The following is a 15,546-nucleotide window of genomic DNA, read 5'->3' on the forward strand; positions in this document are numbered from 1 at the left end:
GAAGTCAAATAGCTCTTTTACGTTGGTTGCTAAGGAATGTTGTCGCTTACAAAAGGCCACTTTCATGCACATATCTGTCTTTGCATAAGTCACACACAGGGATATCAACAACACTGAAACTGCTACTGAAAACATGAAATAAACATGCTCCGCTCCGTTCTCTTCACCATTCTATCAGCAGAAATTATTCTCTGTTGCAAATATAAGCTGTTGTTTTGTGTGGTAGAATTGTATTATTGTATATTTGTTATATTGAACTGTTGTGTTGTTCCGTGTTATATTTCCATTTTTATTTATGATTTAATTGTATTTCTGTCATAGGTTGTGTTGTTTATTGTGTATGGTTTGAATTATAATAATTGTAAAATAATTGTAATTCTTTTTAGGTGTGATGGATTGGATGGGTGCTTTTTGGGTTGTGGTTAGGGTTAGGGTGTGTGGTGGTAGGGTGCGTGGTGGTAGGGTCTGGGTTTTTGGGTTGTGTAGGCCAGGGATAGGTATAATTGTTTTTAATATAATGTTACGTTATTTTTCTTCCTATTGAGTGTCGACCCCAGCAGCTGGTACCACTGTAGCAGCTAATTAGGATCTGTAATAAACAATAAACCTGCTGCTTCCATGAGTTAAAAAAAAGTGTAGTTTCATTCAGTAATGGGCAGAACAGATTTAGTATTCTATAGGGTTGAGGAATTGTGCAACCTTCCATCTTTCCTGAACAGTACCACCCAGTACAGCTTCCTGTTCTGTCAAAGCTCTTCCTCTTGTGTGCCTCGTGTCTAAATACAGGACATGAGAAGACCAGTGTTCTTACTACCACCTCGTACCGAGACAAAAGAAACCCTTTAGACGAAGACAGGAAGGAATAGTGATCTTCACGCTGAACAGTGACTTCTGCGTGCTGCGGACATAATCAAAGTGAGTTTATAACAACCGTGATCGAAAGTGAAAGTGAACTTCAGAGCACATTCTAATGTTACAGAGTGAGAAAATGGCTTCGTCTCAAATATGGTCTGAAGAGGACGTGTGTTGTCCCGTGTGCTGTGACATCTATAAAGACCCCGTCCTCCTGTCCTGTAGCCACAGCTTCTGTAAAGTCTGTCTGCAGGAATGCTGGCGAGAGAAAGCAGAAAGGAACTGTCCACTTTGTAGGAGAAGATCTTCAAGGTCAAAACCTCCGTGTAACTTGGTTTTGAAGAACCTGTGTGAGGCCCTGAAGGAAAGACGGCAGACGGCTCCAGCAGGGTCTGGGGTGCTCTGCGGTCTGCACAGCGAGAGGTTCAAGCTCTTCTGTCTGGACCATCAACAGCCCATCTGCTGTGTGTGTCGCGATTCAAAGAAACACAAGAACCACAACTGCTGCCCCATAGATGAAGTTGTAGAGGACCGCAAGGTACAGCAACACCATTACAGCATACTTATATTATCTACTAATGCTCAGCACTAACATACATGCACCACATGAGACATACCACCAGAGGTCACTATGCAGTTCCTAAACCTAGAACACAATCAACAGCCTTACTAGATCGTATGGTGAAGGCTGAGAAGTGGCTAGAAAACTATTCACGTTCCCAGCTTGGCGGACTACACAATTTTCACTCTCGGCTAAATATCTATTGGTGTAGATTTAGGAATAAAAAGTTCTCCATTTACAATCCTGTCCGTTTTGCACAATCATAATTTGAAAGTCGGGACTAGATCTTTCCTCACAAACTTGGTCACAGCGTAGTTTTATTTGACGTAATTGGTGAGAGTTTGGTCACGTATCTTGCGCTAGACCAATAGCAGCTCTCGTTGTGGCCAAGTTACAGACAACAAGAAATTTGTGTAAACAGTAACGTGATGTTAGCATGTCATCCACAAAGTACATCTCGACGAAAATGGACAAAAAACACATTCTAACGTTCGCAAAATAGGTTTCTAAACAATGTTATATGTATATACGCTACTTGCTATAGGCAAGCGATTGGATACAGCTGAGAAACGGGCCACAACGTACGTGTTATTAACTGTTACGATTAGTCCTACGCTTCTTTGGCATGATGGACAGATGGACCCAGATGGCAGAGTATAGATGAGACCGGAGACAGAGCGTGACGATGAACAGTTTACTAACACACAAGGTACATACACGACACAGGTAACATTTAACAATGACCGCGCACAGCAGGGCAGGACAGACAGGACTTAATACACAAGACTAATTGACAAGACACAGAGGGTAATTTACAAACAAGACACAGGTGTGGTAGACAGAAACAATAGAGCACAGAGTACTGGGAAAACAATAACAAACAACCAGACTAAAACATAATTACAAACCACAGACAGGGGAACACAAGACTAACAAAGTGGAGACAACAGATAATAAACACAACAAACACAACTGACAATAAATAACAATAAGTTGGTGTGTGAGCTGATGCCAGATTGGCATCAGCCCACCGGGTGGCAATGTAGACTGAGGGTTATTGTTAATGGGAGGTACTTGTGAATACTGTCTGAGTCCTGGTCCCACAGGACCGGAGGAAGTGTTACAGTACCCCGCCCTCGAAGGTCGACTCCCAGGCGACCCAACAGGCCCCCCGGGAACGGGGAGGGTGGGGGGGACGGAAGCCGCATCGGCGAAAAGAAGAGGGGGGAGGATGGGGGTTCGAGGGACGGGGCCTGCGGGAACAGGAACGGGGGGAGGGGGCTGACGAGGAGGGCTGGAGCAGGGAAGGATGGGAGGAAGAGACGACGGCTCCGGAGCGCGACCTGGGGCTGGGGTCTCCACGGTGGCGAGACCCCCCGCCGAACCCCGAACCGGAGGCTCCCTGGCGACAGGACGCGGTGCAGGACCCCCAACCGGGGTCCCTCCGGCAGCGGAATCCGACGTCTTCCTCCAGGTCTGCCATGGTGGTGGCTCGTCTTCTGGAACCTCCCAGGGCGGAGGAGACCTCGACCAGGCCGGCGAGGAAGACCTGCGGTCCTGGAAACCCCCTCCCCTGGGGCTGTGGCGTCGGGATCCGCGCCCCGTCCCCGACGCTCCCCTGCGGACCAGGCGACTTCCCACCCAGGGATCCAGCACCGGGGTGGCCGCGGCGCAAGCACCCGATATCATCGGTGCCGCTGGCCCAGCCACTGCGTCCCATGGTGCCAGACCCATAGCGGTCGCCTGGTCGGCACGCAGGACGGAAGCGCCCAGGATCCCGAGCGTGAAGCTGGCTCCGTCTCTCCTCTCTGCCGGGTCCAAGTTCGGCGCGGTCATTCTGTTACGATTAGTCCTACGCTTCTTTGGCATGATGGACAGATGGACCCAGATGGCAGAGTATAGATGAGACCGGAGACAGAGCGTGACGATGAACAGTTTACTAACACACAAGGTACATACACGACACAGGTAACATTTAACAATGACCGCGCACAGCAGGGCAGGACAGACAGGACTTAATACACAAGACTAATTGACAAGACACAGAGGGTAATTTACAAACAAGACACAGGTGTGGTAGACAGAAACAATAGAGCACAGAGTACTGGGAAAACAATAACAAACAACCAGACTAAAACATAATTACAAACCACAGACAGGGGAACACAAGACTAACAAAGTGGAGACAACAGATAATAAACACAACAAACACAACTGACAATAAATAACAATAAGTTGGTGTGTGAGCTGATGCCAGATTGGCATCAGCCCACCGGGTGGCAATGTAGACTGAGGGTTATTGTTAATGGGAGGTACTTGTGAATACTGTCTGAGTCCTGGGCCCCGTTCCATGTACCGGGATAACCGAGTTAGCCGGATAACTTTATCAGGCTAACTGTGTTAGCCTGACTTTCCGATTTCATGTACCTGGATTTCCCAAATCACCATGACAACATATCCAAAAGTTTGAGCCTGCTCGAAAGCAGAGTTCAAGTTCAAGTTAGCCTGAACTATCGCCACGCCCCCGCAAAGAAGTGACAGCCCGTTTCCTGAAACTATTCCCACAGTCTACGATCTGCATTATACCATTCTGAATTACGTTTTTGTGCTCCATTCTTCCAGAGGGGGCTTTTGAAATGTAAAATAGACCCAAAATGCTGATATTAAATTCACTTTGTCCTAAATAATGCACGTTATATATACCGTGGCGACGGTGGCGCTCGCTCGTGCGATGTACACATGATGTGGTTATTTTAATTGTAACTGGGATTAAGATGTCTGATGAGATGCGCTGTTTGACGGATTTGAGAAATTGAATGAGCCGTTGACGTCACATTAATGAATGAGGATAAAGAGGTAAACTTCATTCAAAACAACGGATATTCTAAACACGGGTCTCTCGTTCATTAATGTATAAACAATGAATTTATCCCATCTGGCCCAGTGGCCCAGCGGTAGTGCTCATCCCTGCCAGTTCAGCGACCGGGGTTCAAATCCCCGTGTTTCCAATATGATTTTTTTGAATATAATATTAATGATTATACGCCAAAGTAGCCTGGTTTTAAGTTAAAATATTATAAATCTACATGCATTGAGGATGTCATTCTTTATATAGCTCTCAACGTGCACCAAATTGAATTATTCCTATATTGCAAAAAGAAGGAAAAGACTAGGGCCTTGAACCCCGGTCGTCCGTGTGAAAGTCAAAAGAAGAACCCGTTACACCACAGAGAAGATAAGTAAAAGATTGACTATACATCAATCAATGGGTAAGAGAGCCGTATCGTAATTCTGTATAACAGTTAACTAATAATTTTCGCTAGCAAGATCTCATTTGATTATTCAATCCAGCAGGCAAGTTTAAAGAAATATAATCTGATTGATTGAGGTAATGAGGGACTTAGAATTAGCCTATAGATAACGCATTTAACTTGTCGGCGAGGCGATTGAGCCTATTGCAATCTGTCAATAAAGTCTTAAATCAATTAATCAATCAATGCCGTTGAGAATCAGGGTCTCTGCCATCGATACGTGCTGGCTTTCCACCTAAAACGGGAGCGCGCATCTAGCCTGACTTGAGCCTGACTCTCAAGTCTGGCTTGAGTTAACGAGACTGAATCCTCCTTTGTGAAACAGGAAAATCCCGGCTTTGAACATCGGGTTAACTGAAGCTGGATAATGGACATGTTGATCGACTTAGTTGAACCACGTACATGGAACGGGGCCCTGGTCCCACAGGACCGGAGGAAGTGTTACAATTAACCATACATTTAAATCATATCCCCTTCTCCCTACACCAACAACACAGCATTGCACACACTGTGAAAATGTCAAATAAAACTATGCAGTGACCAAGTATCCGTTCGCGAGGAAAGATCTAGTCGCAACTTTAAAATTATGATTGCGCAAAACGGGCAGGATTGTAAATGGAGAACTTTTTATTCCTAAATCTACACCAATATATCTTTCACCCAGAGTGATAATTGCGTAGTCCGCCGAGGTGGGAATGGAATTAAACGATACAGCCTTCACCTTATGCAGTAAATACATTCTGTACATTTTAGACACACACACAGTTACATTTATTTTAGTGGTAGGAATGTCAATAGCCTATACAAATGCAATAGCTGGTACAAGTTTACTTTGTATGTATATATCCAGTGTCTTTGAATCAGGGTAAAATATGTAGTATTATGTATGTATGTTTATGGTATCTCACTGCTTGTGAATTTAGTAAATATTAATATATCCTGCATTATGTAATATATATTGTACTATGTATGATTCCATACCAATAAGAATAATGGTATGTATAGTAATATGTTTGAGAGAAATGATCACTTTCACTTTCTGATTTGAGTACCACTTGGTCGTCTGTAAATTATCTATTGTCATGTTTATATGTTATGTGTTTTACCCCAGGAAAAACATCAGCTAATGGGGATCCTAATAAAATCATAAATCAGCACTTGTAAAATGAATTTTATGATATATTATATAATTTTTACGATATATTATATTGAATAATATAAGTAAAATAGAACATTATATAATAACAACCTACACTGTGGAGAGTACAGGGTTCTACTTTGATTTTTTCTTTGTTTGGTTGCTCTTCGACACACAGAAACACCTGTTTATCTTTCAAAGTAAAACGCATGTTTCTCCAGAACATATGTTTCATTGCAGGAGGAGCTCCAGGCTGCACTGAGGCTCTTACAGAATAAGCTTGGAACCTTTCATGAAATTAAACTAAAATGTGACCAAGCAGCAGAACACATAAAGGTACCAATATCAAGTTCCAGTGGCAATATGTAGTGTGCAGTGTATAGGTAAGAGTGTAAACAATATGTAGTGTGCAGTGTATAGGTAAGAGTGTAAACAATATGTAGTGTGCAGTGTATAGGTAAGAGTGTAAACAATATGTAGTGTGCAGTGTATAGGTAAGAGTGTAAACAATATGTAGTGTGCAGTGTATAGGTAAGAGTGTAAACAATATGTAGTGTGCAGTGTATAGGTAAGAGTGTAAACAATATGTAGTGTGCAGTGTATAGGTAAGAGTGTAAACAATATGTAGTGTGCAGTGTATAGGTAAGAGTGTAAACAATATGTAGTGTGCAGTGTATAGGTAAGAGTGTAAACAATATAGTGTGCAGTGTATAGGTAAGAGTGTAAACAATATGTAGTGCGTAGTGTATAGGTAAGAGTGTAAACAATATGTAGTGCGTAGTGTGTAGGTAAGAGTGTAAACAATATGTAGTGCGTAGTGTATAGGTAAGAGTGTAAACAATATGTAGTGTGCAGTGTATAGGTAAGAGTGTGTAAACAATATGTAGTGCGTAGTGTGTAGGTAAGAGTGTAAACAATATGTAGTGTGCAGTGTATAGGTAAGAGTGTGTAAACAATATGTAGTGCGTAGTGTGTAGGTAGTGTGCAATGTGTAGGTAATAGGGGTGTAACAGTACACAGAAGCCATGGTTCGGTACGTACCTCGGTATTGGGGTCACGGTTCGGTACGAGTTCGGTACAACAGAAAAATTATATATAATAATTATTAATATAATATTTTTTTTTCTTAAAATAATTTTTTTTATATTATATTTATGATAATTATTATTATTAAATAGAATAATTTTCTATAGGAAACGTATGTTTTTCTTTTTTTTTTTTTGATCAGCTGTGTCTGTGAGTCCGGCAATGTATGGGGCTGCGACACTGCAGATTTACCCTACTTGAGTCCGGCGGGGGAGAATGTTGGTGTGTTTGTTGGTGTGTTTCTTTCCATTGGTTTCATTTGGTTAACATTATTGGGCGAACAAGAAAACGAAAGAAAACTGTAAAATTGTAATGACCTTTGTAATTGTAATGCAGCTGTTCCAATGTAAATGTGCCTTTCTCCGTGCACTTTCGCCGGCTCTGAAGTCGGACTCGGTGTGCCCGGCCACGCGCGCTGTTCTTGCACGGACCTCGCGAGTGCCTGCATGTGCGACTGGTGCGTTTGCGCTGAGGCGTATTCTTCGTATGGCTGCACGTACCGCACCGTGACGGCCGTACCGTAAATTTGCGGGACGAATACACGTACCGTTACACCCCTAATAGGTAATAGTGTAAACAATGCCATTGTTGTTCATTATTGTATGAAGTGAAAAGAAAAACAACTGAATTTGCAACAGTGAGATGTTTTATATCTTCTGCCCATTGTGTGACAGAGGTACATGTTTAACCCCATGTCTCCAGGTCCAGACCCAGCACACAGAGTGGCAGATTATAAAGGAGTTTAAGAAGCTTCAGCAGTTTCTACAAGAGGAAGAGGAGGCCAGGGTAGCTGCACTGAGGAAGGAAGAGAAGCAGAAGAGTCAGATGATGAAGGAGAAGATTAAGGGACTGAGCAGAGCGATTTCAACCCTTTCAGACACAATCAGAGCCATAGAAGAGGAGCTGAGAGCTGAAGACGTCTCCTTCCTGCAGGTCAGGACAGTTCTCTCTAAGTTCATATGGAATGACTGGTTGGGGATGTTTATTAGTGTTTAACTTGAACTTTCTCTACCTCCACAGAACTACAAGACCACTGTGAAAAGGTAAGTTATCTCCTCTCTCTCTCTCTCTCTCTTCTCCGAAGCCAAACCCAGAGTAGCACTGACTCCTGAATGTTCTTCCAGAACTCAGTATAAGCTGCCGGATCCACAGCTGGTCCCAGGAGCGCTGATAGACGAGGCCAAACACCTGGGCAACCTGACCTTCAGAGTCTGGGAGAAGATGAAGGAGAGGGTCAAGTTCAGTCCTGTCATTCTGGACCCAAACACCGCAAGCCCCTGGTCTCTCTGTCTCTTTCTGTCTGATGATCTGACCCCAGGTGTTCTGGGTTCTGAAGGCTTCAGCTCAGGAAGACACACCTGGAAGGTGGAGGTTGGAGACAATCCTGAATGGGAGGTAGGTGTAATTAATGAGTCATGGAAAGGGGAGCTACAAAAATCTGGAATCTGGGCTATATGGCACAGCAGTGGTAAGTACACTAATGGTCGGGGTAAGACCCTCAAAGTGAAGAGGAGGCTGCAGAGGATCACAGTGCAGCTGGACTACGACAGGGGGGAGGTGTCCTTCTACGACCATAAAGACATGACTCACATCTACACTCATGAAGAAACCTTCACTGAGAAACTCTACCCATACTTCTACCCCGATATAAAAATCTGCCAATCAGAGGTGATCGGGAGAAAAGTTATGCTATATTATGAGTTAAAATCATTAGAATTGTGATATCTAACTTATGAATATTGAGTGAGCTTTTAGTCACTGTTTTGTTCATTGTGATGTTTTCTTGGGAGTACTTCAATGTTTGTGGTTTTATATTTTTATTTAACTTTTTTGTGTGTGTTTGTATTTTTAATGTTTGGACCCCAGGAAGAGTAGTCTCACTTTGGTGTAGACTAATGGGGATCCACAATAAAACAAAACAAAAACAAGAAACAATCTCTCTCTGTGTCAGATTCAGATTCAGATTCAGATTGAGGCATTGATCAGCCTAGCGGCTGGGGGGAAGAGACTTCGTCTGTGACGAGCTTTCCCAGCCTTTGGGAGGGGTCGGCCATGATCTTTCTTGCCCTCTTCAGCGCCCTGGAGTCGCGCAGGGACCCGAGGGAGGGCAGGGGACAGCCGATCACCCTCTCCGTTGTACAAAGTAGTTCTGACTAAGTGTTGGATGTATATAAAGTTTGTGGTGTTTTTGTAGAATATAGTATAGTCCAAGTGTTATTGTGTGAGGCATAGCATAGTAGTCTGGATAATATGTGTTCTTGTATTGAAATGTTCGCGTTTGCTGTTGTTAGTAGTGTGTATAATGTGTCCTTGTAATAAAATGTTTGTGTTTGCTGTGTGTCATGTCCTGTCGTTGCCTTCAAGGTCGAGCTTTTATGCAAAAGACACAAAGACTGTGACAAGATAAAAAAAATATTCTACAGTGGTAATGGTACATACATTAGACTAGTGGTTCTCAAACTTTTTACACCAAGTACCACCTGAGAATGTAGCTGGCTCTCCAAGTACCACCATATGACCGGCGTTAAAATACAGTCTATTCAGCTATGCACAGTTCACGCAGGAGGCAAATGTATTCCTAATACCATTATTTATTGTTAACTTTTGTCAGACACAGCCACAATGTACAAAGGGATAGCACTAGAACTAGCAAACGCTTCCACACAACTCATACAATGCAAGGGGCATTGAGAACATAATAACTAACATTCTCACATAGCAAGTGAGAAAATTAAGAACAACTGTATTTCAGCAAATGTACTTAAATCTCTCTCTATCTCTCTGTCTCTCTCTCTTTCTCTCACTCTCTCTCTCTCTCTCTCTCACACAGCAAGCAATTGTCCGTCATTCACTCACACACACACACACACACACACACACACACACACACACACACACACACACACACACACACACACACACACAATTATTCTGTTACAAAAACTTAATTTCCTGCATTCTGGTGCAGGAATTTTTGAAATTTTACCCTTTAAATGCCAGTGTTTGTGATGGGCATCACAAATTATTGTAAAAAAGAAAAGAAAACACACATTCAATACATTTTTGAATGTTTACCCTTTAAATGCCAGTTTGTGTGATGGCATCACAAATTATTGTTAAAAAACACACAAAAAGTAAAATATTTTCAATATATCAAATGCAAAGTACATTTTTCTGGGGGGGATTATTACAGGCTAGGCATGTGTCAATGATTAGCAGCAACACATATTTTGATGGATTTTTTGTAATGTCAGATTTAACACCAACTCTTTTCAGAAAAGTGGGAGTATTTCATTTTTTATCTGACATTACAAGAAATCTAAAAATAAATGGTTATGATCAGGGCTGAAGTTGAATTAAAGATTTATGACTGTTTAGACGGCATTACTCTCTGTCACAGTGATCTCCTGGTTGTTCCCCACTTAGATTATCTAACTATCGCACCGCCGCAACCAGAAACACTGGCCTGGCCGCCTATTGCTTAATAACAGCGGAGCAGTGCTGCCGTTGCTTCCACGTTTTCCCTGATTGGCTGCGACACGCCCCGCGGCAGGTGCGGCAGAGCTTGCGGAATTATGTAACCGCCCTAATCCGCCATGATTTTCATTCGGCGCTCAGCTCACCTGGCAGCGCAGCGGTCCTGCGGTCCTGCTGTCTGTTGTTGACGAGTTCGAATCCCATGAAATCTTTTTTTTTAACGTGATTTTTTTTTTAACGTGTATTCTTTCGCCAGTTAAGGTTAGGCATGGTTAAGGTTAAGGTTAAGGTTAGGCATTGTTTCGGAGTTGGTTAAGGTTAGAACGGTTAAGTTTAGGCGCTGTTAAGGAGCTGGTTAAGGTTAGAGTTTGTCTTAGAGAATGGCAATATTCTTTCTATGGTTAAGGTTAAGGTTAGGCATGGTTATGGTTAAGGTTAGGCATTGTTTCGGAGTTGGTTAAGGTTAGAACGGTTAAGTTTAGGCGCTGTTAAGGAGCTGGTTAAGGTTAGAGTTTGTCTTAGAGACAGCCTATTTCCGCACTGCCGCTCTCCCGCGTTGCCGCGGTCACATGGTCAAATTGTCACATTCTTGCACTGCTCCGCTGTTAAAAAGCAACACGCGGCCTGACCGCGTGTACCTGTTCCGCAACAGTAAGTGACTTCCGGGGTAGGCCTGATTGGCCCCGACAGGCACGTGACGCGGCAAACTCAGGACGCGCAACGAGGCTGCTGAGAGCTGTCGCGCGGAAATAGGCTGTCTATTGCCATTCTCTAACACAAACTCTAACCTTAACCAGCTCCTTAACAGCGCCTAAACTTAACCGTTCTAACCTTAACCAACTCCGAAACAATGCCTAACCTTAACCTTAACCTTAACCATGCCTAACCTTAACCATAGAAAGAATATTGCCATTCTCTAAGACAAACTCTAACCTTAACCAGCTCCTTAACAGCGCCTAAACTTAACCGTTCTAACCTTAACCAACTCCGAAACAATGCCTAACCTTAACCTTAACCTTAACCATGCCTAACCTTAACCGGCGAAAGAATACGTTAAAAAAAAAATCACGTTAAAAAAAAAAGATTTGATGGGATTCGAACTCACCAACAACGGACCGCAGGATCACAGGACCGCTGCTCTGCCAGGTGAGCTATAGCGCCGAATGAGAGTCATGGCGTATTTGGACGGTTACGTAATTCCGTAAGCTCTGCCGCTCGGCTCCGCGGAGCGTGCCGCGCGGCAGAGAAAGTTGCGCGTCACGTGCCTGTCGGGGCCAATCAGGCCTACCCCGGAAGTCACTTACTGTTGCGGAACAGTTACACGCGGCCTGGCCTGCTTCTAAGTTCAGTGGCCTGACTGCAAAAAGATTTTTTTTTTTTTTTTTTTTTTTTTTTGCTTTTTTGGAAATGTTTTCAAGTACCACCAGCAGTACCACCAAGTACCACTAGTGGTACGCGTACCACAGTTTGAGAACCACTGCATTAGACCTCATTCACTAACATTTTGATAAGTATCTTCGTAAATATCTTCTTATGAACTTCATAAGAACAAACTTAAGAAAGATCCCCGCCGGATTCACGAACGCGTGAAAATGTGTTCTCATCTGCGCTCCCCCAAATGAAGAATGCAGCGGATTCTTAAATGGAACGTGCATTAATTTCTCATACACCTGAATTTGCATACATAAGGCGTTTATGTATGCAAATTCAGGTGTATGAGCTCCTTATAGGGCATGCAACCACAGGACCGTGTGCACACAGAATCCACAGGCAATGTGAAAGCAATTTGCGACTGATCAAAATTAGATTAGATTAGATTCAAATGAATCATCATTATACAGCACAAGTACAGTACAACAAAATACAAACAGAGTACAAATGTAACAGTAAAGTGCAATAGAAATATACAATGCACATGTGATTAAACTGGGTAGAAAATATATAAATACTACAGAGTAATAGTGCTCATCAGATGCATGTGCAGAGTTATAGTATGAATATGTACAGTGATACAGGTATAAAGACCCTATAGTAGTAAGTCATATTGTAGAACATGACATTTTAGCCGGACATTTAATTTATTGGTGGGTACAAGGCCACCCCAAAATATCGGCATGGGATGAGAAAACAGGTGAGGTTAACGTGGCGTCAGGAGCGGAGCGCACAGCGGCTAAAGTGAAAAAGAAATGGGCTCATGTGAAATCAGAGTCCAAAGAAATTATCACAAAACACAGGAGAGAGATGCTGGAGGAGGAACAGGAGAGAGATGCTGGAGGAGGAACAGGAGAGAGATGCTGACCACTGGAGGAGGAACAGGAGAGAGAAGCTGGAGGAGGAACAGGAGAGAGATGCTGACCACTGGAGGAGGAACAGGAGAGAGATGCTGACCACTGGAGGAGGAACAGGAGAGAGAAGCTGGAGGAGGAACAGGAGAGAGATGCTGACCACTGGAGGAGGAACAGGAGAGAGAAGCTGGAGGAGGAACAGGAGAGAGAAGCTGGCCACTGGAGGAGGAACAGGAGAGAGAAGCTGGAGGAGGAACAGGAGAGAGATGCTGACCACTGGAGGAGGAACAGGAGAGAGAAGCTGGCCACTGGAGGAGGAACAGGAGAGAGAAGCTGGAGGAGGAACAGGAGAGAGATGCTGGCCACTGGAGGAGGAACAGGAGAGAGAAGCTGGCCACTGGAGGAGGAACAGGAGAGAGAAGCTGGCCACTGGAGGAGGAACAGGAGAGAGAAGCTGGCCACTGGAGGAGGAACAGGAGAGAGAAGCTGGAGGAGGAACAGGAGAGAGAAGCTGACCACTGGAGGAGGAACAGGAGAGAGAAGCTGACCACTGGAGGAGGAACAGGAGAGAGAAGCTGACCACTGGAGGAGGAACAGGAGAGAGATGCTGGAGGAGGAACAGGAGAGAGAAGCTGGAGGAGGAACAGGAGAGAGAAGCTGGCCACTGGAGGAGGAACAGGAGAGAGAAGCTGGCCACTGGAGGAGGAACAGAGAGAGAAGCTGGCACTGGAGGAGGAACAGGAGAGAGATGCTGGCCACTGGAGGAGGAACAGGAGAGAGAAGCTGGCCACTGGAGGAGGAACAGAGAGAGAAGCTGGCCACTGGAGGGGGAACAGGAGAGAGATGCTGACCACTGAGGGGGAACAGGAGAGAGAAGCTGGCCACTGGAGGAGGAACAGGAGAGAGAAGCTGGCCACTGGAGGGGGAACAGGAGAGAGATGCTGGCCACTGGAGGAGGAACAGGAGAGAGATGCTGGCCACTGGAGAGGAACAGGAGAGAGAAGCTGACCACTGGAGGAGGAACAGGGAGAGAGATGCTGGAGGAGGAACAGGAGAGAGATGCTGGAGGAGGAACAGGAGAGAGAAGCTGGCCACTGGAGGAGGAACAGGAGAGAGATGCTGACCACTGGAGGAGGAACAGGAGAGAGATGCTGACCACTGGAGGAGGAACAGGAGAGAGATGCTGGAGGAGGAACAGGAGAGAGAAGCTGGCCACTGGAGGAGGAACAGGAGAGAGAAGCTGACCACTGGAGGAGGAACAGGAGAGAGAAGCTGGCCACTGGAGGAGGAACAGGAGAGAGATGCTGGAGGAGGAACAGGAGAGAGAAGCTGGCCACTGGAGGAGGAACAGGAGAGAGATGCTGGCCACTGGAGGAGGAACAGGAGAGAGAAGCTGACCACTGGAGGAGGAACAGCGGGCTCAGGGTCGTCTGAGGTGTGTCAGCTGCTGCGTCCAAACACATCCAGCGTCTTTTCAGCAGTCCGACGCTGCGCTCGACAGTGGAACGAGTCATTGTAGGCCACCTCCTGCTCCGTCTGAGGGTTGGTGAGTGGGGTCATGAACCAGGGGCCAGCACATATCCACGATATCCTAATGAAACAAGTCCTTAGAAGAATAGAAGCCTACGGTTGCTGGACATATACTCGAGGTGCACACCCACAGAGCCCCCTGGGAAGTGGGAGACCACGTTGAGCAGGTGGTTCTGAGCGATGCAGATGATTTGAGGGTTGATGGAGTGATAGTGCTTTCTGTTGAGATATGGAAACGCATCTGGGAGGGTGCCTTGATGCACACGTGTCCAGGGTGGACAGTACCTGGACGTGTGGTGTCACAGGGTGTGAGCGTCTGGTCCGGCTCCTCAGTGCTGCTGGCTCCAGGGTGGACAGTACCTGGACGTGTGGTGGCACAGGTGTGAGCGTCTGGTCCGGCTCCTCAGTGCTGCTGGCTCCAGGGTGTTGCACAGGTCTTGGTAAGCCTGAAGTGTCCCACTAGGTCCTCATCGCTCTCTGTGAATAGGTCCACATGGTCGTGGTGCTGATGCTCCCTCCTCAGTGCACGATCAGCGATATCTTCCAGCAGCAGTAGATATGCCATATTGTGTGTGTGTGTGTGTGTGTGTGTGTGTGTGTGTGTGTGTGTGTGTGTGTGTGTGTTGTGTGTGTGTGTGTGTGTGTGTGTGTGTGTGTGTGTGTGTGTGTGTGTGTGTGTGTGTGTGTGTGTGTGTGTGTGTGTTGTGTGTGTGTGTGTGTGTATGTCCCCTACAGCGACCAGAGAGAGAGATGAATTGTGGGAGACATCTGTCGGGGCCCTCCTCTTAATACACTCTCCCACACAGACACCCCCACCTCAGAAACGACGGGGGGAATCTCCCCAGGCTACCTTTCATGCATTCATGGTGGAACCTGATACCGATCCATTTTGATTTTTAACTCTAGCTGTGTGTAACGGCAATCGACCAGTACGGCTCAATACACACAATTGTTAAGGGGATGCAGACCAGAGAAAGACGTTTGTCTTGTTTACATCAGGTCCCCCATTTTCAATTCATAGTGACATTTATGACATTACACAACATACATGACATCATGACATTTATGGCATAGGGACATACATGACATACAGGTATATAGTACTGTTACATTTGTAACATATATGATATGCAAATATACAGTACTGTTACCCATAGATCCTGACAGAGTATATACATATGATGGGGAGGAGACTGTACATTAGGAGGGGGTGGGTGGGTGGGAGATAAATATACATACGGTGGGGAGAGACTATATACATACGGTGGGGAGGAGACTGTACATTAGGAGGGGGTGGGTGGGTGG

At 45.1% G+C, this 15,546-nt stretch overlaps 1 protein-coding gene across 1 annotated transcript; it reads left to right on the plus strand.

The window, feature by feature from the left end:
- Positions 1–988: 988 nt before the first annotated feature.
- Positions 989–14,681, plus strand: LOC311248824 (E3 ubiquitin-protein ligase TRIM35-like; the record flags this gene model as incomplete). Its single annotated transcript, XM_084339647.1, has 5 exons — positions 989–1,390; positions 7,652–7,882; positions 7,970–7,992; positions 8,074–8,617; positions 14,575–14,681. Coding segments are annotated over 5 exons (1,307 nt in total), but the record flags the coding sequence as incomplete, so codon positions are not given.
- Positions 14,682–15,546: the final 865 nt, after the last annotated feature.

Source organism: Notolepis coatsorum, assembly GCF_963971535.1.
Source record: "Notolepis coatsorum genome assembly, contig: SCAFFOLD_476, whole genome shotgun sequence".
Taxonomy (NCBI): domain Eukaryota; kingdom Metazoa; phylum Chordata; class Actinopteri; order Aulopiformes; family Paralepididae; genus Notolepis; species Notolepis coatsorum.